The sequence below is a fragment of the Colletotrichum lupini genome, chromosome 3 (genome assembly GCF_023278565.1).
Source record: "Colletotrichum lupini chromosome 3, complete sequence".
Lineage (NCBI taxonomy): Eukaryota > Fungi > Ascomycota > Sordariomycetes > Glomerellales > Glomerellaceae > Colletotrichum > Colletotrichum lupini.
This window is the reverse complement of record NC_064676.1, coordinates 2014615-2040242: the sequence shown is the minus strand read 5'-3', so window position 1 is coordinate 2040242 and position 25628 is coordinate 2014615. Positions and strand designations below refer to the sequence as shown.

General features: G+C 54.1%; 6 protein-coding genes and 1 non-coding gene across 7 annotated transcripts; 3 read left to right on the top strand and 4 right to left on the bottom strand.

The window, feature by feature from the left end:
- Nucleotides 1-523: 523 nt before the first annotated feature.
- Nucleotides 524-7118, top strand: CLUP02_05336 (flavin containing amine oxidoreductase; the record flags this gene model as incomplete). Its single annotated transcript, XM_049284344.1, has 7 exons — nt 524-601; nt 662-857; nt 1049-2635; nt 2698-2801; nt 3294-3402; nt 3818-3974; nt 4073-7118. The coding sequence occupies 7 exons, from the start codon at nt 524-526 to the stop codon at nt 7116-7118; spliced, it is 5277 nt and encodes a 1758-aa protein (XP_049141487.1).
- Nucleotides 7119-7672: 554 nt separating this feature from the next.
- CLUP02_05335 (ATP synthase F1) lies at nt 7673-8919 on the bottom strand (the record flags this gene model as incomplete). The annotated part of the gene is made up of 4 exons (XM_049284343.1): nt 7673-7801; nt 7871-8004; nt 8069-8661; nt 8864-8919. The coding sequence occupies 4 exons, from the start codon at nt 8917-8919 to the stop codon at nt 7673-7675; spliced, it is 912 nt and encodes a 303-aa protein (XP_049141486.1).
- Nucleotides 8920-9608: 689 nt separating this feature from the next.
- CLUP02_05334 (eukaryotic DNA topoisomerase I) lies at nt 9609-12661 on the top strand (the record flags this gene model as incomplete). The annotated part of the gene is made up of 4 exons (XM_049284342.1): nt 9609-9657; nt 9857-10083; nt 10145-12475; nt 12524-12661. The coding sequence occupies 4 exons, from the start codon at nt 9609-9611 to the stop codon at nt 12659-12661; spliced, it is 2745 nt and encodes a 914-aa protein (XP_049141485.1).
- An 815-nt stretch (nt 12662-13476) lies between these two features.
- Nucleotides 13477-13558, bottom strand: CLUP02_tRNA080. Its single transcript has one exon. It is a non-coding gene; the product is annotated as a tRNA-Ser (tRNA).
- Nucleotides 13559-14018: 460 nt separating this feature from the next.
- On the bottom strand, nt 14019-15200 carry CLUP02_05333 (glycosyl hydrolase family 16; the record flags this gene model as incomplete). Its single annotated transcript, XM_049284341.1, has 2 exons — nt 14019-15034; nt 15107-15200. 2 exons carry the CDS (start codon nt 15198-15200, stop codon nt 14019-14021), a joined length of 1110 nt encoding a protein of 369 aa, XP_049141484.1.
- A 2009-nt stretch (nt 15201-17209) lies between these two features.
- CLUP02_05332 (aromatic amino acid aminotransferase) lies at nt 17210-19242 on the top strand (the record flags this gene model as incomplete). Its single annotated transcript, XM_049284340.1, has 4 exons — nt 17210-17563; nt 17626-17659; nt 17717-18882; nt 18982-19242. The coding sequence occupies 4 exons, from the start codon at nt 17210-17212 to the stop codon at nt 19240-19242; spliced, it is 1815 nt and encodes a 604-aa protein (XP_049141483.1).
- A 1045-nt stretch (nt 19243-20287) lies between these two features.
- On the bottom strand, nt 20288-22064 carry CLUP02_05331 (cytochrome P450; the record flags this gene model as incomplete). The annotated part of the gene is made up of 3 exons (XM_049284339.1): nt 20288-21212; nt 21273-21783; nt 21893-22064. 3 exons carry the CDS (start codon nt 22062-22064, stop codon nt 20288-20290), a joined length of 1608 nt encoding a protein of 535 aa, XP_049141482.1.
- Nucleotides 22065-25628: the final 3564 nt, after the last annotated feature.

The window sequence follows — 25628 nt, the reverse complement described above, 5'->3', positions numbered from 1 at the left end:
CAGCGGACCATGCTTTTTTTTGGCCATGTAAGGTATACATCCTAGGTGACCTCGACTGCGCATCATGTTAGCAAGTAGATCATATTCTAGAGCTTTCATGCTGCAAGTCTGCAGAATAAACCGTCGCGACCAACGATCGCGAAGCATTGTTTCTGGAAACATTTCCAGGTTGAGACATTCATCGACCTGGCGGATTGGATAGCGGGCCGGACACAGTGACTGGCCCCCACTGATCCGGCATGGAATTCCCCGAAAGAGCACCTGCACTGTGAGGTAGCGTAGCACCTAAATCACCCTGGTGGCCTGGCCCCGCTGACGCAAATGCTCTCTGTGCAAGATTCCCGTACTGAGGTAGCCAATCTAATCTTTCAACCCGATAGCTCCAGGTGCTTTGCGACCACAGCTCTCCGTCACCGTTCCATCTACCTACCTCACCTTACCCCGACCACGTCACCTCGCCCAGCAGCGGTCAATCTGCGCTCCACGAAACAACACCCGGTGCCAGTTGCATGGAGAACTGAAAATGGCTCCTCGAGCTGGCTTCAATACGGACCAGATAAAGGACAAAGCGCGCAAGGACCTCCTCTACCTGCTCGAGGCTGTAAGTAAGGCATTTCGCCCCGGCTGCCTGTTCTTCGTGAGCTAACCTCGGCGTTTCCAGGTCCGGGGGAAGAAGAACCTCATTCTTGAGCGCAGCTTAGCGGGCCCGATCAGTACCATCGTCAAGGTCGCTACTCTCCAGGAATACGGCGTAGACAAGTTCTTCTTCCTCGAGAACAAGAACGCCGACACCAGCCAGCGAAATGTCATCTTCATAGCCCGCGGCGAGTGCGCTCGCCATGCGTCAGCCATAGCAGGTCAGCACCCTTCACTATCCGGATCTCACATTCTCTTTCACTTCCAATCGGATTTCTACGAAGCTTCTTAGGCTTACTCGTGCGATCATCATCCGTGGTCTGCCGAGAAAGACAGTGCTTGGTGGCGAGGCTTCTTGCAGCCGATCTCCATGCTACTGGGTGAGCAGCACTTCATGCTAACAACCTCTCAGAGCAGATCCGTCGCTTACAGCGAGAGAGCCAAACAGGCCATGAATTCCACATCTTCTGGGTGCCTAGACGAACACTCGTCTCCGACAAGTTGCTCGAGGAGGCCGGCGTATTGGGCGACGTGAACATCTCTGAACTGCCTTTATACTTCTTCCCGCTTGAGAAGGATCTTCTCTCCCTCGAGTTGGATGAGTCTTTCCGCGACCTGTATCTCTCGAAAGACGTCACTCCGTCATTCCTGCTCGCCAAGGCATTGATGGAGATCCAACAGAATCACGGCTTGTTTCCCCGAATCATCGGCAAAGGCGACAACGCAAAACGAGTTGCGGAGCTCCTAGCACGAATGCGACAAGAGATACTTGCGGGCGAGGATGCGAACGAGACGAATCGAGGTGGCTTGGCACCAAGCACACTCACCGAAAGCGTTATAATAATCGACCGCGAAGTGGATTTTGTCACTCCTCTGTTAACTCAACTGACCTACGAGGGACTCATCGACGAAGTATTCGGCATCCAGAACAACCAAGCTGAAGTTGATACGACAGTTGTCGGTGCCCCTTCTCAATCCTCAGCGACAAGCGCGCAAGCCAGGAAACGCAAAATCCAGCTGGATTCCTCTGATAAATTATACGAACAACTTCGCGACACAAATTTCGCCATTGTCGGTAGCTTGCTGAACAAAGTCGCTCGGCGACTTCAGAATTTGCAAAAGGACTACGAAGGACGAAACAGCCACAAATCCATCGCTGAGCTCAAGGACTTTGTCAGTAAGCTGCCCGGATATCAAGCGGAGCAGCAAAGCCTGCGCATACATACAGGTCTAGCAGAGGAGGTCATGAAGTACACACGGACAGACCAGTTCAAAGGTCTCTTGGAAGCTCAGCAGAATCTAGCTGCTGGCGCGGACCCTTCCTCACAATTCGAAGCCATCGAGGAATTAATCGCCCGCGACACACCGTTACCAGAAGTGCTGAGGCTGCTTTGCATTTACTCATGCATATCAGGCGGCATCAAACCGAAGGAATTCGACCAGTTCCGACGACTTATCCTCGAGGGCTACGGCTATCAGCACATCCTCACGCTTAATAACCTCGAGAAGCTTCAATTATTCTTGTCGCGCTCTTCTCCATTGGCAGAAATGATCCCGATGACTGGCTCTGGTGGCAACACAACAGGGACAAAGACGAACTACACGTATCTCCGCAAACTTCTGCGTCTCATCGTCGATGAAGTTCAGGAAGACGATCCAAACGACATCGCCTATGTATACAGCGGGTATGCGCCACTGTCAATCCGTCTTGTACAATGTGTGCTGCAAAAGCAGTATCTGCTCAAAGTCACCAGAGGCAATGGCGCAAGTGGTGCGACAGGAGCGTCCGCGGCTCAGGGCTGGCACGGCTTCGACGAGGCCGTAAAGCACGTCCGCGGGCAGACATTCTACGAGCTGCAAAAGGGTGAGGAGAAGGCCGTCAAAGCTCGAGCGTTGCTTTCGGGAGGCACAGAGAAGCAAACGGTATTTGTGGTGTTCGTCGGAGGTATAACATTCACCGAAATCGCTGCTTTGCGGTTCATTGCAAAGCAGGAAGAAGGTATTTATCCATATTGAACTTATCTCGTGAAGCATTGCCAAACTAATCTGTATCATTCGTAGCTCGGAGAAACATCGTCATCTGCACAACATCGATCATTAGCGGAGACCGAATGATGGATGCGGCAATTGAGAAGGATTCGTTTGCAAGAGATAACGTCAAGCCGGTGAGCCCAACTGCATGAGAAAGGGCGCAGGGTTTGTGGTGGAAGACTGGTAGAGCTGAGAGACAGGAACGCCGTATTCGGCATTTGAAGATACGACCAACATACAGATAATGAGCTTCTCGTGGAGAAGTGTTTCCCAACTAGAAGCAATCATCATTGCTCGTCGTGAATATTGGGTGTTGCTAGCCGGCAGTCTGGCCCCTCGAGTCAGTGCCTTCCTGAACTTCAGTGGTGTTGCCGGTTTTGGCTCGGGCCTGCAGTCAGCCCATATAGCACTGTGTCAGGTCGGGTGGCTTGCGACTGACGGGAGCAAAGGCCCATCACGTGACCCACCTTTTTTGTCTCGAACGCTTGAGCTCCTCATGTCCAATGCCGAACTTAGCGATTTCAACGGGTCATGTACCTGACGACTTCCTTTTATGACCGGGTTACTTTTGATTTCTCAACATACTTGTCTCAAACAATAGACTGAGTTGTTTACGACTCACCTAGTGCCTTTTCGGTATACCGCGACTTGACCTGCATCGGGACGGCTCAATCAAGCACCGAACACGGGACAGTGCCCTGCAGCTGGGGCAAGTGGCGTCTCCGCAGTCAAAAGGTAAGTACATTGCAATTGCTTCGTCTTATATCAAGTCCTGCGAGCCTGAGAACTTAAATCAGCTGACCAGGCTTATACAGCGAGACTATCCGGGTCTACCTGAGATATCGTAACATGTTATCGACTCGGGACTAGACCCGCCATATAACACCCTGGTCGGGACTCAGACTGAGCAGATTTCATCATCACCGACCATCCGCCTGCGCCAACATATATATCCATCTTTCATACTCGAGTTCAATCCGTGTCGACGACTGAAATATGAGATCAAGTCCGAGGTCTCGGGTTAAGCAGGAACCGGGGTTTGGGAAGGGATCATTGATGGATTTTCCGGATCGGGCCTCACATATATCAGACTTCACGCCTTCGAGGGCCAGTGCGATGCTGAGTCGGATATCGACTTCACACTTATCAGAATCGACGACACCAACGCCGTCAAGTCGAATCTCATCAGAAGCAATTTCAGAAATTGCCCCGGAAATCGTCGTGTGGACAGAAGACATGGACATGGACCTGGATGACTCAAGCCTGGATGAGGCGGAACATCCTTCCGGCACATTATCGGACCCTGAGTAGGTGATACACTACGGCATCTTTTCACGATGGTGTCCTGGCTTCATCAGATGAATGCTGGGAGGCTCGAGATCGAGTTTAGCTGACCATCGATCAGTTCACCAATGCCCGATGACGCGGCTGCTCCGTTAGAGACCCTCCGCATCCAGTCACACGATACCCCTCACGAATCTTTCGAGTCGCCGATGACCAATTTGTCTGATCACGACCAGTCTGAGCTTTCATCGGTCCCGCCGTCGGTGTCTAGTAAGGCAACGACCCCTGTTGAACTGGACGGGCATACGGAAGAGTCTATACCGTCAGCAGAGACCCCTCCGGTACGCGAGGCATTGCGACAGACCTTCAACGTGAAGCCGAAGTCGTCCATACCCTCGAATTTATCAAGCTATGAATATGCAAGGCAATGCATAGAAGCAGCCGAGTCATCGAGACTAAACCCGTACGCCCTACACCAGGAAGAATATCAGATGCTGCGACAACACATCAGCCATGTTCAAGTCACCACGTATCTGAATATCAGAAACGGCATCCTCCGGCTCTGGTACAATAACCCACGTGTTGCAGTGACAAGGAACGAAGCGGTTGGTTGCGCTGGTGCCAGATGGGTTGACGTCGCAAGTATATGTTACGATTGGCTGTTACGACGCGGGTATATCAACTTTGGCTGTGTAGAGTTTCCAGCGACGAACGATCGACAAGAAGAAGAAGACGTAGAGGCAGAAGTCCCGCTTAACAAGAAAAGGATTGTGATCATCGGTGCTGGTATGTCCGGCTTGGGCTGCGCCAGACATTTGGACGGCTTAATACGGCAGTATGAGGATCGTTTCCGGGCGCTCGGAGAACCAGTGCCTGAAATTGTGGTGCTGGAAGGGCGTGGGCGAGTGGGTGGAAGGGTCTACTCGAGGGAGTTCAAAACAAAACCGACAATATCACTGCCCGATTTTGACGGGGAACGGTTCACCGCCGAAATGGGCGGCATGATCATCACTGGCTTCGAACGCGGCAACCCGATGAACGTTCTCGTGCGTGCGCAATTGTGCCTCCCATACCGTGCCCTGAGATCGGAAACGACAATTTACGATTCCAATGGCAAGCCGGTGGATTTTGCAAGGGACCAGCTCGTAGAGAGGCTCTACAATGACTGCTTAGATCGCGTCAGCGAATACAAGTTCAAGTCACAGCCCGCCAAGCTTATCGAGGGCAATCGAGACTTGATCGACGAGGCGCGAGACGCCGTGAGTGACGGCCACAGGACAATTCACCAAGCTGAGGAAGCGGTGGCGGCTCTCCCACATGCACCGCCCGTTTCGCAACAAAATGTCCCCGAACGAGTAAACCTGGTGCCGGTCTCGTCAGATAAGCTCACTGGCCGCGTCCACACTCAGCCTGGCACACCAGGTGTACTCAAGGCAACCGAGAAAGCCCTGGCAATGGGGTGGACGTTGAAGACCGGTTTGGCAAACGACGCCAATATCGATCTGAACGAGGCTGTTACTCTGCCAGCGGCCACGCTCGGTTCGGTCATGGACGAAGCCGTCCTTCAATACCGCAACATTGTCGACCTGACTGCCCAAGATCACCGTCTCATCAACTGGCACGTTGCGAATCTGGAATACAGTAACGCTACAAATCTTCATAATCTCAGTCTTGGAGGCTGGGACATTGACGCTGGCAATGAGTGGGAAGGCAAGCACACCATGATCGTCGGTGGCTACCAAAGCGTTCCCAGAGGCCTCATGCACTGTCCCACTCCTCTCGACGTACGCCCGAAATCCGCGGTCAAAAAGATCACGTACCAACCACAGAATAACGGGCGTGCTTCGATTGAGTGTGAGGACGGGACGTCCATCGACGCAGACTACGTCGTTTCGACGATACCTCTGGGAGTCTTGAAACACGGCAACGTCGCGTTCGACCCGCCATTGCCCGAGTGGAAGACGGAAGCAGTCACCCGTATAGGGTACGGAGTGCTCAACAAGCTTGTACTGGTTTATGATCAACCATTCTGGGATACGCAAAGGCACATCTTTGGCGTTCTTCGAGATGCCCCAAACCGCCACAGCCTAAACCAAAGCGACTACGGCTCTTCACGAGGCCGCTTGTTCCAGTGGTTCAACGTCACGCAGACCACCGGCATACCGTGCCTCGTGGCCCTGATGGCCGGTGATGCCGGGTTCGATACGGAGCACAGCAGTAACGAGGACCTCATAGCCGAGGCGACAGAGGTCCTACGCAGCGTCTTCGGCCCCGGCGTGCCGTACCCCGCCGAGTCCGTAGTCACCCGCTGGGCGTCGGACAGGTTCGCGAGAGGAAGCTACTCCTCGGCCGGACCGGAGATGCACCCGGACGACTACGACGCCATGTCGCGCCCCATCGGCAACCTCTTCTTCGCTGGAGAACACACAATCGGCACCCACCCGGCTACCGTCCACGGAGCCTACCTCTCAGGACTCCGCGCCGCGTCAGAGGTTCTCGAGTCGATGCTCGGCCCGATAGAGGTCCCGACACCCCTTGTCCGAAGGAAAGGAAACAACGTGTCCAACAAGCGTAAAGAAATGGAGGGGCCCAAAGACCCGGAACAAATCCGCCTGGAAGCCTACGAGCTCTCCGCCTGGGAACACACCAAAGCCAAAATCGGCGAGCGGCCCGCACGCCCGGCCAAGGTAGCCGCCAACGCCTACCTCCTCTACAGCCGGGCCTTCTTCGAGGTCGCGCGTACGCGGTGCGAGGAGGAGCGCGCGGCGGCGGCCAGCAGCGGCAACGGCAACAAGAAGAAGACGGCGCCGAACGAGGTGCGCGTCATGACGTCCAAGATGTGGCGGGCCGCCTCCGTGGAAGAGAAGAAGCCGTTCGAGGACGAGGCCGCCGCGCAGAAGACGGCGTACGCCGAGGCCGTAAAGCAGTACGAGGAGACGTCGGCGCGGTGGGATAAAGAGTACGTCGAGACCATGAGCGCGTATCACCGGGAGCACCCGTACGTGCCGCTCCAGCAGAACGGAGGAGGAGGAGGAGGGAGCGGTAGCGGCGGTGGGAATAGTTACAGTGCTGCTACGGCGCGGCAAAGGGAGATTAATGCGCAAAAGTACCGCAGGACGAAGCATGTCAGCTACGCCGAAAGTGACGGCAGCGAGATGGAGTTTTGACGGGTTTGTTTTACTTGACGAGGCGCGGGTGGTGTGATGAGGTATTCGTTTTCTATTAAGTGAGGGGTTAGGCCGTTGGCTGTTGTTTTCTAAACGGATTTGCATGGAGGGCAAGGAAGGGTGCATTCGGGGGGCTCGTCTGTGGTGGTGGGAGTCAATTTTTGTTTCTCGTTCACGGTGTCGAGGAGTTCTGCATACCCCCCCCTCCGTACATGTCATATTTGCTCTCGTTGGAACCTTGAAAAGGTTGTAGTAGACCAGCCTTTTTAAACGTTCTGCACAGTAATTACTGTTGCTCCCGTACATAAAGGCACCCTCGTTAAAGAGTGTGCAAAACAATAAATGGCAACACGCTTATCAAACGGCACAGATTTCTCAGACTCGGGTTTAAGATAGATGAAAATAACCGATCCATATTCTAGATCAGGATGTATTCGCGAGGATTTGGTACACTGAGGGCTAAACTAGCCGCCCTTGGTAGCTTGATACAAAGGGAAGAGAGGCAATAATCATCTCTATCTGATGCGCGCGCTTTTTTGGCCAAAAAACCCGCTTTACATGTCCTCGGAGGCAGTGGCACCAGTGATAATCTCAACCAACTCTCCGGTAATGACGGCTTGACGGGTACGGTTGAAGAGAATCTGGTACTTCTGGATCATCTCACCAGCGTTCTTGGAGGCGTTCTGTCATGGCGTGTCAGTTCAAAGTACTATCTTGGACAAGAGTTTATGTCAAGGAGGATGGTAACGTACGTCCATGGCGTTTCTACGGGCAGAGATCTCGCAGGCGTGACCCTCAGCCAGAGCCCAGTAGATGGAGTTGGCAAGAGCGTACTCGCGGAGGTTGGGGATGAGCTCCTCATCGACCTCGAAGGCGGAGAAGTTGGCTTTGAATACAATGTTAGTTCAATTCGTCCGGTATAGATCTGATTCATGTTGGGGCAAGCTTACGAGACTGGGTGATGGCCTCCTCGGAAAATGCCTCAATAGTGACAGGCTCGTAGCTGGTGGCGTTGATGAACTTGTTGTGGAGGATCTTGATGGAGGAGTAGTCGCCAGCGAGCTGAACGATCTGGTCGGCGATGGCAGATGCATCAGCAAAGGTGGGGACGTCCTTGCCGACGCCGGCGAAGGAGAGACGGATGTCCTTGGCGTTGGTGCGCTGAAGCTGGGCCTTGCACTTCTCGCCGAGGATGACGAGGTCGGCGGTGGCGTTCTTCTCGGCGAACTCGCGACGGATGGTACGGGAGAGACCAGAGTGAATACCACCGCAGAGACCCTTGTCGGAGGAGCAGATGATGATGAGCTCTCTCTTGCCCTCGCCCTCGAGGGGCTTGGTCTCGGCGGAGTCGAAGACCTCGTTGGAGGTGGCGCCGTAGACGCGAGAGTCGGACATGGCCTTCTGGGCACGGTTGAGCTTGGTCGAGGCGACAATCTTCATCGTCTTGGTGATCTTCTCGATGTTGCGAATGGACTTGAGGCGGCCTTCGATTTCACGGAGGGTCGCGAAGTTGGCAGCGTTGGTGGGCGCGCTGGCCGTAACTCTGGAAACGCCGCACAATCAGCATGACAGCTCTCTTATCTCATTTCTCCTCTCGCTCGTGTGTGTTCAATTGGTATCGTTCCCAGCATGTCCCTCGAGTCCCGTCCTCTTTCATCGCTGATGGCCGACCGTCGGCACTCGTCTGACGTGTTGTCCCTTTCCTCCGATTTTCCGAGCTCAGGAAGGTGTGGATTCCGACTTACCGCGAGGGAGCCGCAGCCGCAGCTCGCAGAGCTGGTCTCGCCGCCCGGGAAAGCATTGTGAAGTTTGAGATATTAGGGAGATCGAGCCTCTGCCGTTTGTGGGGAGCAATTGACCACGACCGCTTTCGAGATCAATTGAGGCTGTCGGACGGTGCTTCGGGATAGCGAGATTGGTAGGTTCGAGGTTATTTTCCTCCCCGGCTAGCAGTCTTCGCACCCGACTCCATCCACCTCGTTTTCCCGGCTAACTGAGTTTGACCGGCACCGGGTGGCTCAGGAAGGTCACGTGTGCTATGAAGCTGTGGCGCAGGCTTTGGATTGGTTCGGGCCTTCCTGTGTCCTGGCAGCACCTGCCACCCGCTTACCTGTGCCTACCTACCCGGGCTTACCTAGACAGTTAGACTCCTAGGGGCAGCCCCATTAAGTTTCGCTCGTAGCTAGAAGGTCTTCGACGCCTTTCCCACCCCCGGCCTTCTTTTTTCGTTCCCTCGATCCCTCGAAAAAAAAAATCCTCGTCTTCCCTTTCGATTCGAAGAGACGTGGGTGCCATTCCCTACGTCTTTCAACTCACCAAGTGGCGGCCTTTCCAACCATCCGGCTTTTGCCTCTATATCTACGCGATTCTTCCGCGCGGATCGGCTTCTACAACAACTTTTTCTGCTCCACCAAGCCCCGGTTTTGGACTTTGCGATTCAGTTCTTACTTAACCGTCCGTAAACGTCGCGAACCGAGACCTTTTCCCACCATGAGTTCCTCAGACGACGACGCACCTCTTGCGAGGTCGAACGGACATAGTAAGTACGCTAAGAAACATAAACTTTTGCGCTTTCGGACGCTCTACCCTTCGCGCCTGCCACTTTACGCCGGACGTGTCACTTTTTCCCTCCTCTCGCCCCAGCGAACCCACCTGACTCGTCGCGTACTTCCTGCATCCCGGCTTTGCCTACGAAACCAAATGAAAACTTAACAGCTTTCTAACCTGATCACCGACAGTTTCTGCATCGAGGATATCGAAAGCCGACGACATCGCCATGGACAGAACCGCCTCCAAGGCACGAGCGGCCCCGCCCGGTCTCTCTATCCGCAATGGACCCGTAGAGGATGACGATGCGATGGACGTCGATGGCCCATCGACGAACGGCAAGCGCAAGTCTCGTTCATCATTGCCCAAGGTCAATTACAAGGACGAAACCGAAGATAGCGACGACGATGCTCCTTTGGTAGGTTACACATGGCAGGCAGACAGACGGTGGCGGAGTCCGAGGCTGACAGCGACTCTAGGCCAAGCGACAAAAGACCAAGGTCAAGGCACCAGAAACGGATTCGGACGACGAACCTCTCACTTCGAAGAGGGGCAAGAACCTGCCTCCTTCCTACCGGGAGACAGCCTTGCCCGACGAATCCTCCGATGATGATCAGCCATTGGGCGCCAGGCTCGCGCAAAAGAAGGCGGACATTGAGAAGGCAGCCGCCAAGGAGGCTCGCAACATTCGTGCCAGCGAGGCCAAGGCAAAGAAGGCAACCCCGAAGAAGGCGAAAAAGGAAGAGTCCTCCGACGACGATGTGCCTTTGGCCAGGTCAGGAGCAAAGAAGCGCCAATCGAACGGCGCCAGAAAGTCAAATGGGGTCAAATCCGAATCCGACTCCGATATGCCTATCGCAAGAAAGGCTGCAGCGAAGAAGGCCACCCCGGCCAAGGCTACGGCAGCAAAGGGCAAGGCTGCCGCAGCACCAGCCAAGAAGGGAGCAAAGGCCAAGGCGGAAAGCGAGGCTCCTGAAGACGAGGAGGAGGAAGAGTACGAATGGTGGAACGCCCCTAAGAAGGAGGATGACAGCGTCAAGTGGAAGACCTTGGAGCACAACGGCGTCATGTTCCCACCCGAATACCAGCCCCTCCCCAAGAACGTCAGACTGCTCTACGATGGCAAGCCGGTCAACCTGCCCGTCGAGGCCGAAGAAGTTGCCGGTTTCTTCGGAGCGATGCTTAACTCTAAGCACAATGTCGACAATCCCGTCTTCCAGAAGAACTTCTTCGACGATTTCAAGGCCGTTCTCAAGGAGTCAGGCCAAGCAACCGACAAGCAAGGCAACAAGGTCGACATCAAGGACTTCATGAAGATGGACTTCGAGCCCATCTTCAATTACTACGAGCAACAGAGCGCCATCAGAAAGAATCGGACAGCTGCAGAGAAGAAGGCAATCAAGGCTGAGAAGGATGAGACGGAAGCTCCCTTCATGTACTGCAAGTGGGATGGCCGCAAGGAAAAGGTTGGCAACTTCCGCGTTGAACCTCCAAGTCTATTCCGCGGCCGTGGCGAGCACCCAAAGACTGGAAAGCTCAAGAAGCGAGTGTATCCTGAGCAAATCACCATCAACATTGGCAAGGACGCCAAGGTTCCGACACCGCCCAAGGGTCACAAGTGGAAGGCGGTTGTTCACGACAACAAGGCTACTTGGCTGGCTATGTGGCAGGAGAACATCAACGGTGCATACAAGTACGTGATGCTTGGCGCTGCCAGTGCGATCAAGGGTCAGAGCGACATGAAGAAGTTTGAAAAGGCAAGAGAACTCAAGAAGCACATCGACAAGATTCGAAGGGATTACACGAAGGATCTCAAGAGCGAGGTCATGGCGGACCGACAAAGAGCCACGGCCGTGTACCTGATTGACAAGTTTGCTCTCAGAGCTGGCAACGAGAAGGACTCTGAGAACGAAGCCGAGACCGTCGGCTGCTGCTCCCTCAAGTATGAGCATATCACCCTGCGCGAGCCCAATACCGTCATCTTTGACTTCCTCGGAAAGGACAGTATTCGATTCTACGATGAGGTCACTGTTGAGAAGCAGGTCTTCAAGAACTTGAAGCTCTTCAAGAAGTCGCCCAAGACTGACGGTGACGACATTTTCGACCGCCTGACCACTACGCAGCTGAACAACCATCTCAAGAACTACATGCCGGGCCTGACAGCAAAGGTGTTCCGTACCTACAACGCGTCCTTCACCATGTCCACTCTCCTCCAGAAGCTTGTCGATCACAAGAACCTGACGATTGCGGAGAAGGTGAAGCTGTACAACGACTGCAACCGTGAGGTAGCCATTCTTTGCAACCACAAGCGCACTGTCGGTGCTGCCCACGAGGCACAGATGGAGAAACTCGGCGACCGCATCAAGGGCCTCCGGTATCAGCAATGGCGCCTGAAGCAGATGATGCTTCAGATCGACAACAAGGTGAAGAAGAAGAAGGGTGCCGAATACTTTGCTCGCCCCGAAGAGTTGACCGATGAGTGGATCCTCGAGCACCAAAAGTTCTTGGTGGAAGAGCAGCGCACCAAGATTGAGAAGAAATTCCAAAAGGACAACGAGAAACGCCTGGCCGATGGCGAGAAGCCTTTCCCCGATAAGGAGCGTAAGGAGCGCCTTAAGGCTGCGGACGAGCTCGCCGCCAAGTTCAAGAAAGAGAACAAGTCCAAGAAGGTCGAGCCGGAAGGCCGAGGCCCTACGGTTGAGAAGCTTGTTGAGCAGGCCAAGAAGATTGATGACAGAGTCAAGACTTTGGAGCTTCAGGCTGCTGATCGTGATGGCAACAAGGAGGTTGCCTTGAGCACCTCCAAGATCGTAAGTTATTCGCTTGGCTGAAATGATTTCAAAGCTAACATATTTCAGAACTACATTGATCCGCGCCTTACGGTTGTCTTTGCCAAGAAGTTTGACGTTCCTATTGAGAAGTTCTTCTCCAAGACGCTGCGCGAAAAGTTCAGCTGGGCCATCAAGTCTGTTGAGGATGATGACTGGGAGTTCTGATCGCGTTCTTTCCAGAACTTCAGTTGCTTTGCTGAACCAACCCCATCGTATCTCGTCACTTTTACTGTATTTGTTTGTTTGTACCAAAAGCATTTCTATTTCAGCATTTTACCCCGGGCCTGGGACGTCCTGCCAGTTAGGGACCACTCTACGCGATGGCCCAACTCGGTATCTGGAGAAAGTCACTCAGGACGGCAAGGAGAAAAAGGTATATATCAGATGCGGTTGAGGGCGCGAGGAAGTGCCAATGCATACAGCGAAGAGAGGGGGTGTTGCTTAAAGAGATAAAACGGGGCTTTTGTAGAGAACGGTGACCTGGGGGCCACCGTCCGCCGGTTACGCCTTTTTGCTATAGAGCCACAAACAGGCCACAGCAGACTAGACTAGCTTAGTTAATTAAAACAACAGCGAATTCAGCAACTCAGAGTGTCGCATAGATGTGATGTCAGGCTTCAACAAGTCGTTCCCCAAAGGTTGGGGTTCGACAATACGCAGCATGTCTTCATTGCTTACGGGGACATGGCACGACTTTTTTGCTATGCCAAACCCAACCTAAGGCCGAGAACACGAAGCGGAGTAGATTTTCGAGGTGGTTGCAGAATGTTGATGGTGTGGCGGGCTGGTGGTTCAATGTCTGAGGGAACTGAGGCTTGTAAACCTGTACCTCCATGTCACTCAGTTGAACGGCATTTACAGAACAAAAACGGCTTCTACGCCACACCCAATCTAAATGAGTCAATGAAATAAAGTGCAAAATGAACAATGAGTGCCACCGATTGAGGCTATGGGAAAATAGCCCAAAAAGCAAAAGATATCGACGTTGGCCTGATTCGAACAGACGCTCCCGAAGGAACAAGATTTCTAGTCTTGCGCATTAGACCACTCTGCCACAACGCCCAATATCTTGCTCGGACGGTAAAGTCATTCTAGTTGCCTAGCCGTCCCAGACCCACTCTGGTTCCTCCGTCCGGGCTGCCCGCTCCTCGAAGCGACGACGAGAAATCACAATCCAAATGGATCAATTGCAAAGACTCGGTTGGATAAACTGCTTTCCGATCCATTCGTTTCGGGTGATTCTTCACGCAGGAAATTGCTGCGTCTATTCTATTTACAAAAGTAATGCGTCTTATACGTTTCAAATCCAATTCGTATGGTTTCCCGTCCCCTGATGCTCCCCAAACGCCGTCCAATGCATAGGCTTCTTTTCAATGTGAGCCGTCCGTTTTTCTAATATCGTGCCTCCAGAAACCAGCAAATGTTCTTCCACCACATATATCCATTACATCATGTTAAAAAACTCCGGAAAAAAAAAACACCTCTCCAGGCGGAGGGGGAGAGCGTATCATGACATCTTCTTCTACCGCCCCGTCAAAGCGAAAATACCGACAGCAAACGACACCACCAAGACCAGACACGAAGGACGCACCGAGCTGCCCGCGCCGTCGGGAATAATCTTGCCCTCGGACGTCATGCGCCATCCGTCCGGCACAGAACCGCCCGTAGGTCTCGCGCTCGCGACCCAAGGCCAACCCGTCTGCGTAGCGGAGGCCGACTCGTCGGCGCCGATACCGCCGCGGGGCACCGTGGGCGCGGGGGAACCCGTCTCGGCGGCCGCGCTGGCGGTGTAGGTGACCTGGCTCGCCTTCCCCAGGTTCCCGTTGACCTGGCCGTCGACGGCCTGGATGGAGCCCCAGTTGCCCGTGGTGTCGGTGTACTTGTACTCTTTACCCGTCGAGTAGTCCGTGATCGAAACGTCCTTGACGACCATGTGGAAGGGCCCCTTGGAGAAGTCCGTCGGTCCGCGGGCCCAGTCGATCGTGCCGGCGGCGTTGGCCGGGTCGCCGCCGGACCAGGAGCCGAATTTGACCTGCATGGGCGACTGCGGGTACTGGTTTGTATCGGCCTCGGATTCCTTCAAGGTGCGGACGACGGTGCCGTCGACGGAGAAGACGATGCGCTCCGAGGTCCAGTCGATGGTGTACTTCATGAAATTCTCCTGGTTGTTCTTGCTGGTCTGGTGGAACTGGCCGCGGTTGTAGGTCGTCACGTCGCCTTTACCAAAGTAGTTTGACTGCACCTCTGTCGGGTCGGCGCCGAGCCACTCCATGTCGATCTCGTCGAGGGTGTCGGACTGCAGGACGAGGGAGCTGACGATGCCGGCGCCGGTGGCGGCTTTCAGGGTGATTTCGACGCGGCCGAACATGATGTAGAAGAGGGACATGAGTTGCGGCGCCTGGCCCGAGGCGGCGACGCTGAAGGTCACGCCGTCGGAGCCGTAGGTCGGGTTACCTGATGCGGCGAAGGAGTTGACGGCGCCCTGGGTGAAGTCGACGTGGATGGCCATGCCGAGAGCTGTGTCGGCGGGACATGTTGCTGGAGAGCGGGGATAGGTTAGTACCTTATGTTGCTTGTCGGTGGCATCGTGTGACGGTAACTAAGACTTACTTTGTTGGAGGGGGTTACACGATGAATACGTCTGAGCTGAAGCTGTTGTTGCCAACGCCGTCAGGCCGGCGAATAGTCTCCTTGAGAAGAGCATTGCGTGATTTGGATGTGTGAGGGTTCCACCGCAGAGAACCAGTGGAGGGCAAGGGTGTTACAGACTCGGGAGGTCGAGGGTGAAGTCGTCGGTGAAAGAGAGGAAGAGAGGTTTAACTCAAGTCTCCTCCCACTTGAAGAGAATCTCCAAGTCGAACCGCCGTGGAAGAAGAAAAAAGCCCGCTGCGACCTAAAGCCAAGGCCGGTTGGGAGCTGGCGACGTCACAGGGAAAGAAGATGCAGACAAGGATCCGTGTAAGTCCGTGGCACGTCGCACTTGGGCAACACGAGGGGGTGGGTGGACAGGAGTAAGCGCGAGGTACTGTAGGTAGGGAGAACTGACAGCAGCAAGAACAAGGAAAATTGTACATCACACGGGCGGGCCGTGATAGAATGGCAGCGGCAGATTGGTGTTATATGATCTGAGCTGTCTGTACTCCGTATGTTCCCAATCATTTTCCATGTGCCCAGCCACTGGCAGCTGCAGTAGCGTCATCGGGCCGCGCAGGGCCCTTTTTCCCTCTTGTCCTCTAGGGTTCCAAGCAGTTTTTTCGGGCCTTGGGCCTTGGAAAATAGTCCAAGAGAATTCATCACCCCATGCGCCGCCTACGGTCTACCTTGCCTAGTACCTTACTACCTACCAAGAGGGTGTGGGGGGATGGTTGATGGGTGGAAATGAAGGGACATCAACATCGAGATGTTTTCCATGTTTTTCTTGCACTGGACGAAAGGCAATCAGTGGCCGTTGTTCCGCGGTGCCGCTACGTGGTGTTCCCTGTTCGTTGTCCGTCCAACTCGGATTGGCTGTCCTGGAAAGAAAGTTGAGACGAGGGGAGGTTGGGATGAATTCAAAGGTTCTGATTGGTTGGTGGATAGCGTCGAAAATGGCGTGGCTGGTGAACGACGGGTGGCTGGGGCTCCGCCAGACCCTTGGCGTCAGGACTCAGGACCCGTTGGCTCGGTGCCAGAATCTCGTGAGACCCCTCTTCCGCAGCAACCTCCAAGGATTAGTAGAAGTCAAGGTAGCTGAATGGGGAGTAAGTCTCTGACGATGATATTCAGGTACAAAGTACGCAAGATGGGGGCTCGGGATGCGGGACGCGAGGCCTCGCACGAGTGTGGGATACCTACGAGTCGGTAGGGGGGCCTTCTTCGGGCTTCGATGTCCACGGGCGCCGGCTCTCACATCCGGGTTCGTGACGATTGCGCATCCGAACGTCTGGCGGACAGGTGTCTCGGACGGGGGGCGCAGGCAGCTAGCGGTGACTGACACTTACAGCGACATGCCCGTGACGCATGGAAGCCGTTGCGCTATCTGAGATTTCCGTGCGCTGGCGTGTTGGACTCGTTGAAAGGCCAGGCATCTGTGCTCTTGGTAAAGAAGCACATGGATCAGTCTCGAATGCCGTTCATCCCGGACAGATACTGTGTCCATTATGATTCTTATCTCGTTTGACCCACTGCTATGTGTGAACTGACACCCGGTTCTCGATGGTCCCGCCAACCGGCCGACGGCCAAGTACCCCCGGACAGGCCCCAGTCTCGGGTATCCACCCGGAGCCGAACTGGATCCGCCATCTCTCTCCGCAACCGGCGTCACGCGATCCATCCTCAACAGGCCGGTAATCCCCCCCTTCCCTCCCCGCAATCTAGCACATTTGCAACTAGAGTCCCAAACTGGTCTTCTACCAGCACTAAGAAGGAAACGCTCACAGCGCCCGCAGCGGTCAGAGAACCCCTAATTACCTAAAAATTACGGGCAAACAGTAGCACAATGCGGGGGAGTCATGGGTAGCTGCGGGTAGCTGCGGGCTGCCCCACCACCTGGTGCACCCGCGCCCGCGTGTAGAGTGTCAGATACGCCTTACGCCCTTTGTTATCTCGAAAGCTCCCTGGACTCGGGCTGAGATAACCGACAACTTTCAACATTATTCACAACACCTCTTGAAATCTCACAGTAAACACATCTCTTCTTCAAACATCTTGCAACTCAACTCGTTCCCCGCAAGCATGTACTCAAGAGCCGCTCGCCGTGGCCTCAATGGCTCCGTCTGCCGGGCCTCCTCTGAGCCCTTATCAGCAGCTGCTGCCCCTCCTCGCACCCCATCTCGACTTACAGATCTCCGGCGCCGGAGCCGGGAACGCGCCCCGGCGACATGGGAGCCCGTCGCCTCTCAGCGCCCGTTTCACTCAAAGTCGAGTGACAGGTCCGTGGCAGACGCCGTCCCCGTGGAGAGGAAAGCAACCTTTGAGAAGAGACAGCAGCCGTCGCCGTTCGATGGCGTCCGGGAACGCAGGGCCAAGGCCGGCAAGCTGATTGCGGGTGTGGCCGCCGCCTCAGACAGCGATATGTTCAAGGCTCCCGTATGCTTCCTCTTTTAGGGCATTCAGATTTCGAGTGACGTTATACTGACCTCTCATCACAGGCCGTTGGGAAACCCAAATCAAAGCGATGGGACCGTAAGCTCCATTCACATATGGTCTCACTCCTGAACATCTCACTGACACACCTTCAAGATCACCTTTCCAAAGAGTCCCTCTCCCGCCACCCCTGCTCCCTCAAACAAGCCGCCCGCCACCTCAAGAAACCGGGCCTCATCTCCCTCGGCGGCGGTCTCCCCTCGAGCGCCTACTTCCCCTTCGCCTCCCTCTCCGTCCGCGTCCCCACGGCCCCGCACTTCTCCGAAGCCGACACCATCGGCGCCCACGGCCAAGACATCACCGTCGGCAAATACGACGTCCGCGACGCACCCGACGCCGAATACGACCTCTCCATCGCCCTAAACTACACCCAGTCCACCGGCTCCGCCCAAATGATGCGCTTCGTCACAGAACACACCGAGCTCGTCTACAACCCTCCCTACGCCGACTGGCAGTGCTGCCAGACCGTCGGCAGCACCGCCGCCCTCGAGCAGACGCTGCGCATGTTCTGCGACAAAGACCGCAAAGACGCCGTCCTGACGGAGGAGTACAGCTTCTCCACCGCGCTCGAGACCATTGCCCCGCTCGGCGTAAAGGCCGTCGGCGTCCCCGTCGACGCCGAGGGCCTGCTGCCGGACGCCATGGACGAGATGCTCTCTGCCTGGGACCCGGCGGCGCGGGGCGGGCACAGCAAGCCGCACCTGCTGTATACCGTCCCCTCGGGCCAGAACCCCACGGGGGCGACGCAGTCCGCGGCCCGGCGGCGCGCCATCTACGCCGTGGCGCAGAAGCACGACCTCTACATCGTCGAAGACGAGCCGTACTACTTCCTGCAGATGCAGCCCTACGCCGGACCCGACGCCTCTGCGCCGGCGGCCCCGCCCCCGTCCTCCGTCGACGAGTTCCTCGGCGCGCTGATCCCCTCCCTGCTGAGCATGGACACGGACGGCCGCGTGCTCCGGATGGACTCCTTCTCCAAGGTCCTCGTGCCCGGTTCCCGGCTGGGCTGGGTGACGGCCTCGGCGCAGGTGATTGAGCGCTTCGTCCGCCACGCCGAGGTCGCGAACCAGGGGCCCTCGGGGTTCTCGCAGATCGCCGTGTGGAAGCTGCTCGACGAGACCTGGGGCCACGAGGGGTACCTCCAGTGGCTGATGAACCTGCGCGTGGAGTACACGCAGCGCCGCGACTGGCTGCTCGCCGCGTGCGAGAGGCATCTCCCCCGTGACATCGTGAGCTGGACGCCCCCCGCGGCCGGCATGTTTGTGAGTTTCTTCACGTCGTCCTCCTTTCTCCCAGACACGTACACCTCCCCATGTGACGATACTCGCTCCGAGACTAACCAACTTCCTACTCGTATCCAGCTATGGCTCAAAATAGACCACACCGCCCACCCGGACAGCGACGCCAGCCGCCCCCTCCTCGAGATCGAGGAGGAAATCTTCAACTCGTGCATCGAAAAGGGCGTCCTCTGCGCCCGCGGCTCGTGGTTCCGCACCGAGCAGGACACCCCGCTCAAGGATCTCTTCTTCCGCGCCACGTTCGCCTCGGCCAGCGAGCAGGATATGGATAAGGCGATTCAGAGGCTGGGAGCTGCCATCAAAGAGAGTTTCCGAGTTGTGTGAAAAACGAAACTATTTGCAGGCCTTTGGTTTCCACGTTTCCCGCGGTATTGCTTTGTTTCTTGTTTTTTTCACGCTTCTGAATCTTCACATCATCTTCTGCATCATTTTGGCTATGCTTTCAACATGAGTTTGTCTGGGGGGTTATAGGTTGGTTAGCATTATCATCATCATCATCACATTGGAGCGTGGGCTCAGAGGCTACGCGTCATCTGTTTCCTATCACACTACGGGGCTTAGAACAAGAGGTAGTTATGCTCTCTTATGAGAGATGACAGGGCTCAGACTCATGATTGGGTATTTTTTTCGAATAACGAACATCACAACGGAGTAGTATTCATCTTTCGCAATGTGCACACAACGTGACGGTCCAGTTGCAAGGAATGTCCCCATGCAGAGCACACGGTTCCTTAGATATATATAAAAGTACGGATCCAAATCGTAAGAGATCTTCGGCGCCATCGGATTCCAAACCCGTCTCGCAAGCCTCTTCAATCACTAGATAGCCCCTGACACGACTCCCGTCAGGCTAGCTTCCAAGAAACACTGCAACCCAAAGGTGCCAAACCAAGACAATGGTCGCCCATGCAGATCAGCAGCCACAATCCGCTCTCAACTCGGCCGCCTCTCACTTCAGACCTATCAAATAGCCCTGCTTGCCAACGCGAGTACCCGCTCTTGCTCACTCCGTACTCTACTCCTAATTTGAAGTAGGCGCCTGCTTTAGCAGCATCCTCCAGGGTAGCCTCAGTCTCTGGGGGAGACAAAGGTCGGGTTGTGGCTTGTCGTTGTGTGTGGGGCTTGTCCGTTACACAAAAGAGGTTTGCTTATCCTAACCTCCCACACCAGTTGGTCTACAGTGCGCTTCGAAGACGTCTGGCGCTGTCTTGACAAATACCTCGTACAGAGGAAGAGTATTGTGTTGAGATTGTTCGTCGTAATCATCAGTCATCCACCTAATCTCAAATATCTTTCCAATATTCGTCGCAAAACGAGCTGTATCTCCCTCACTCTCTCCCTCTCTCAGCAGCGTCGATATCCTTCACATTCACCCCTGCTTCGCCCTCCAAAAAGCAACCTTTACGCCATCCCCAGGTTGCAGCACAATCTCCGCCTTGAGCGTCGGCTTCCCGCCGTCAACGGCATCCATGTAACTCTCCACCCTCTCAAACCTCTGAAACAGCCGGCACAGCGTATAACTCATCTCCGTCAGCGCAAACTGCTGCCCGATGCAGATCCGGGGACCGCCGTTGAAGGGGATATACGTCCACGGCTTGGGCTGCCAGTGGTACCACCGCTCGGGCGAGAAGGTCTCCGGGTGCGCAAACGTCTCGGACACGGGCGGGTACAGGTCCTCGCGGCGCTGCATCAGGAGCGTGGAGTACCCGATCGGCGTGTCCTTGCACACGGCGAGCGGTAAGGTGCCGTCGGGCCCGCCGCCGACGGGGAGGGTCGTGTCCTTGAGGGCGAGGCGGACGTTGAAGGGGACGACGGGGTAGAGGCGGAGAACCTCGTTCATGACGTTTTGGAGGTACTTCATGTTCTTGAGGTCGGCGTACGTGGGTTCACGGTCGAGGCCGACCTGCTCGATGATCTCGGCGCGGAGCTTGCGGACGACTTCCGGGTGGCGGCCCAGCTCGTATAGAGTCCAGGAAAGGGAGGCGGCGGTGGTGTCGCGGCCGGCCAGGAGGACGGCGACGAGCTGGTCGCGGAGGACTTTGCGATCTCGGGTGAAGCTGGCGAGCTCATGGAGGAAGGTGTACCCTTGGTCAGATTTCGTCTTGGAGGCGAGCTCCTCGGGGCTCAGGCGGAGGGCGCGCTCGATGAACTTGTTGACAAAGTCGTTCATTACGTTGAGGCCGGCGCGGAAGGAGAAGAGGGGGATGAAGGGTTTCAGTTTGGCGGCGCGGGCGAGGATGTTTTGGACGCGCTGGACTTCGTTGAAGGCTTCGGCGAACTCTTGCTTGACGGTCCTGTTGGAGGGTCCCGTATTAGTCTGTGGTGCTGTATAGGTTTGGTGGTGTGGAACTCACGAGAGAGACTTTACATCCTGGCCCAGGAGGAAGTCGGTGGCCACGTCCAAGGTGTATCGAAAGAAGAGGTCCGAGACGTCCATGACCTTGCCGTCAACAGCATCCATGTTGACGACCTGATCCTCTCCATCCAAGGCACCGCCATTGGCAATAGCCTTGAACAAGGTCTGGATATGCGACTCAAAGCAGTGCAAGTCACTGACGCGATCCTTGATGAATTGAGGTCGGATGAGCTGCCGGCTGGCGTGCCATTGGTCACCGTCGGTGGTGAAGATGCTGTCGCCAAGGAACTCCTTCCATTCCTGATGGAAGGGCTCGCCCTTGCCGTAGTCGGAGAACTGGGTTGCGAGGATGGCTTTGATGTTCTCCGGGTCGGCGGTGAAGACAATGCGCAGGCCGAGAATCCTCTTCTCGCCGGTCCAGCCCTTGACTTTGGAGAGCATGTCCTTCCAGAACTCGACGTTCTTGTGTGTCATTGTCCCGCGGACGGCCTTGAAGATGAAGTCGATGCCTAATGGGGAAGGGGAATGTGAGTAACCAGAACCATTGATGAAAGGGGTTTTCAAGTACATTGACCACCGAATGTGTAAGTTACATCGCGGATAGCATGAAGAACTCACCACCGGGGAAACGGGCATTGAGGGACTGGCCACGAGTGCCGGGTGCCAGGCGGCGCAGCCGTATGGTCTCATCGAAGCGCTTGACGGCTACCCATAAACCCCAAGCTATTGCGCCAAAGACCAAGATGACTTTGAGAGTAAGGTACTCGAGGGCATGGTCTACTAGACCCATGGTGAGTGGATTCCTGTGGACGTGTCGTCTAGCGAGATTCGGTGGTAAGGAGGGTGGAAGTCCGAGTCTGGAATCTGAGATGCAGGATCGCCTACGGGCGAGACAAATTCGAGTAACGTCTCTTTAACTTGGCGAAGATGGGTTGATTTTCCGGTACTGCTCGAGTGGGAGTTGACGTGCAGTCGTCAAATGTCGTAACGCAGGAAAAAGGTGGAGAGAGAGAGAGTCGACAGAGGACGGCGCAGTGACTATATTCCAGGAACTCGTCGAGACCGGTGAACGCAAAACCCGATAGCTTATGTACGGAGGAACGGGATAAATCGAAAACCCGCTCCAGTTGTAGACAAAAAGAAGACCAAGTTTGGGCAACGAAGGCATAACCATCTGATGTGGGTAGGTCTGATGTTGGAGGGTGGAAAGCTGAGACTACAAGTATTAAGTATGTATCGAATAAGCTAAAAAGGATGTATGAAAGCAGTGACAGAGTACAAAGTAAAAGTACACCTCATTGACCCTTAGCTACTACGATGGGCTCATCCCCACTTGGTCTACCGTTCCTAGCTTGTTCCCCCCCAAATCCGTCTATCCGTACCGTCTCTCTTTCTCTCGAGCTTCGGTACGGGGTCCTCGGAGTGCAGTGCTAGGGGTCTGCTTGAGACTAGCCAGTGCTGGAGACAATGGGGGAGGGGGACGGGGTCGAAGGACGAGGGGACGAGGAATGTGAGGAGAGAATCAAAGACACAAAATGCCAAGAACCCCCAATGTGATGATCCATCACCCATCCTCCATCCGTCACAATCCATGATCCATCGATGGCAGCAGCCCGCGGACGGCCAGAGAGAATCAAACCAAAGACGAATGGTTGGTCAGTGTACATTGAGGTGGGCTTTCCCCGCCCCCCTCTCTCCCTCCTCGGTAAAGAGGACCATCCCAAGTGCTCACATCCCTACAAAAATTCATTACACCATGGACATCGATGTTCTCTCCGTGGACCATCCACCGCGGCCGAAACACTTGCCCTTGTGTGCTAGCGGCGGCGTAGAAGCCACATGGCGAGTGAACTGGCGTAGGCCTGAGTTGGCTTAGTGCAGAGTCCCGTGTCAGGCTTCACGCTTCTTATGCATTGGTCTCTTCCTCTAAATTTTCTTAAATCGTATCACAAGGTGAGCGTCTAACGAGAGTATCTTATGGGACTAGTATACGTGGTCCAGCTGTATGCTATGTAAAAGCTTCCCGAGTTCACTCTCAGTACGAGTCGAGAAGCAACCTGTTGGCTGTCGTGCAACGGAAGCTCGCTGAACCGATACCCAAACCCTTTTTGTGCATGGAACCGTACCCGCCACGCGGAGACTGGACGAGGAAAAGAGATGGACGACTACCTACCCGGGGCTCAATGATCCCTGGAGAAGGTCGATGATGGGAGGTGTGGTTTCGAGAGCCGCGGGGATCCGCTGCTTGGCGAAGCTAAGAAACCTCCCCTGTCGGTTGTAAAATCACCCACCTGCACATGCACGGCGCAGCATGCACGGCAGCACAGCACAGCAAGACCAAAAAAGACTTCGCGTGCGCGCCGCTGTTGCGCTGGCTCTACTTCATCAAATATCATCCCCCAGAGATCTTCCGTTTTGGGGAAAGAGGTGCGCTGTCTGACCAATCGTGAGATGCTGTGTACTTGAGAGCTGCGAGAAGGTTGCGGCATAGTTGCTGGGGACATGCCTACCTGATGCCGAGGTCACGAACCTCTTTTCTCCGACGAGAAGAATTTTGGATCTTTTGTTGGAGAGGGTGATGGAATCAGGCAATTGGGTGGATTACGTACAGTGCGATATGCTAGAGGAGCATAACTATCTCGTCGTTCACGATATGTTTATCTTGTCTTGTCGCGAACGATTGCAGCAAATTTCCATTCTCCAAGAGAACAAGATAGTCAAGCTGTTCGACTCTTCCGTCAATTGACAGTAGCGTCGGACGATACTCCCGCGACTCTCGCCTGTTATCCTTTCACCCACACCTTTTGTTGAGAAACTCGAGAACCTCACTTGGTCCCAGTCGTTCCGCGTTGGAGACTACTGCGTAGAGACTCAGACCGGAGCAAGCACAGTGCAAGACCCCACCGATCACGATCTGAATACCCAGAAAGGGAATTTCTGCTGTCGCAACCTGCATGCCACACTACACAGCCACAGGCTGTGTGCCACAACTAGTGGCGACCAGCCACAACTATACCTAGGGGCTTCTGCCTATATTAGGGGCTTCTGCCCATATTACCTAGAAGAATTAACTACTACTTAACATATTATATTAACCCTACTTTTACCCTTAGTAATCTAATAGCACAACCTATAATATAACCCAGTACTAGGAATTTCTTTTTTATTAACTTATTATTACGGCAGTGGGCACCAGGGCCCTGTGGGCCCTGTGGCTCAGCCTTAGGCTGCGAGGCTGAGCTCCTAGTAGTTACGTAACGAGCTAGACCGCTAGGCCCAAAGGGCCAGCCTACTAGCTTCTGCCTATTATTCTATTTTTTCCCTCTTTACGTTAAGTCTTTAGTTAATTAGGTTAATATAGTAACGTTCTAACCTACCTCGAGTTCCCTTTTGTAATACTACTTAATATTACTTAATTAACTATTCTTTAGAAACGGAACGATAATATCTTAATTAATTAATTACTAGCTACCCTTATTAAAAAAGCGTATAAGAGAGCTAAGTAATAGCTAGTTAAATTAATTATATATAAATAGCGTAATTAATACTTCTTAAATATATACCCCCTTTACTAAATACGATAGTTAGAGGATATAGCTAGGGAGGCTAGGTCTCCCTTTATACTAACGACTTCTAGTAGAGCCGCCGCTTTTATAAGTCCTAATAGAGCGTTATAGGCCCTAATAAAGGCGCTAAGCTCTTAGTTATTAACCTAAAAGTCGCGCTATTCGACTAGCTAGTAAAGCGCTTTTTACCCTCTATTACTTAGGCCGATTACTTAGCGTACCTTAGTAACATAGCTAACTAGCTTACTTTACCTATTTATATCCGCGACGATATCCTCTTTAAAAAGAATATTAAGTAGTATATCGACCTCGACCTTATTTAAGAGCTATACTTTAAAAATAACGGAAAGACCCTACTTAAGTAGATTAAATAGTAACTAAAAATACGTATTACTTAGTACTAATTAGAGTAGGTCCTAGCGTCCGCTATCGGCTAGTTAAGTAATAATACTAAGCGCCTATATATAATAACTTATAAAAACCTCGACCTTATGCGTACTACTATTATAGAGCTCCGTATTATAAAAAAAGCCCTTACCCGAGCCTATATTAGTAATGCGGCTATAGCTAAAAAGCTAGAATAATTAGAGAACGGCTCTTAGGCTAGCTCTATTTAGGACACTACTACCCTTAGCGCGCTAGAGTAATAGCTAATATACTTAAAAACGTAGGGTAGTTATAAAACTACTCTAGCCTCGTCCTATCCCGTTACTTATAGCTTTTAAAAAATACCTAACGTACCTACTTTTATAAATAATAATACTAACTTTAAGTTCGATTACTAACTC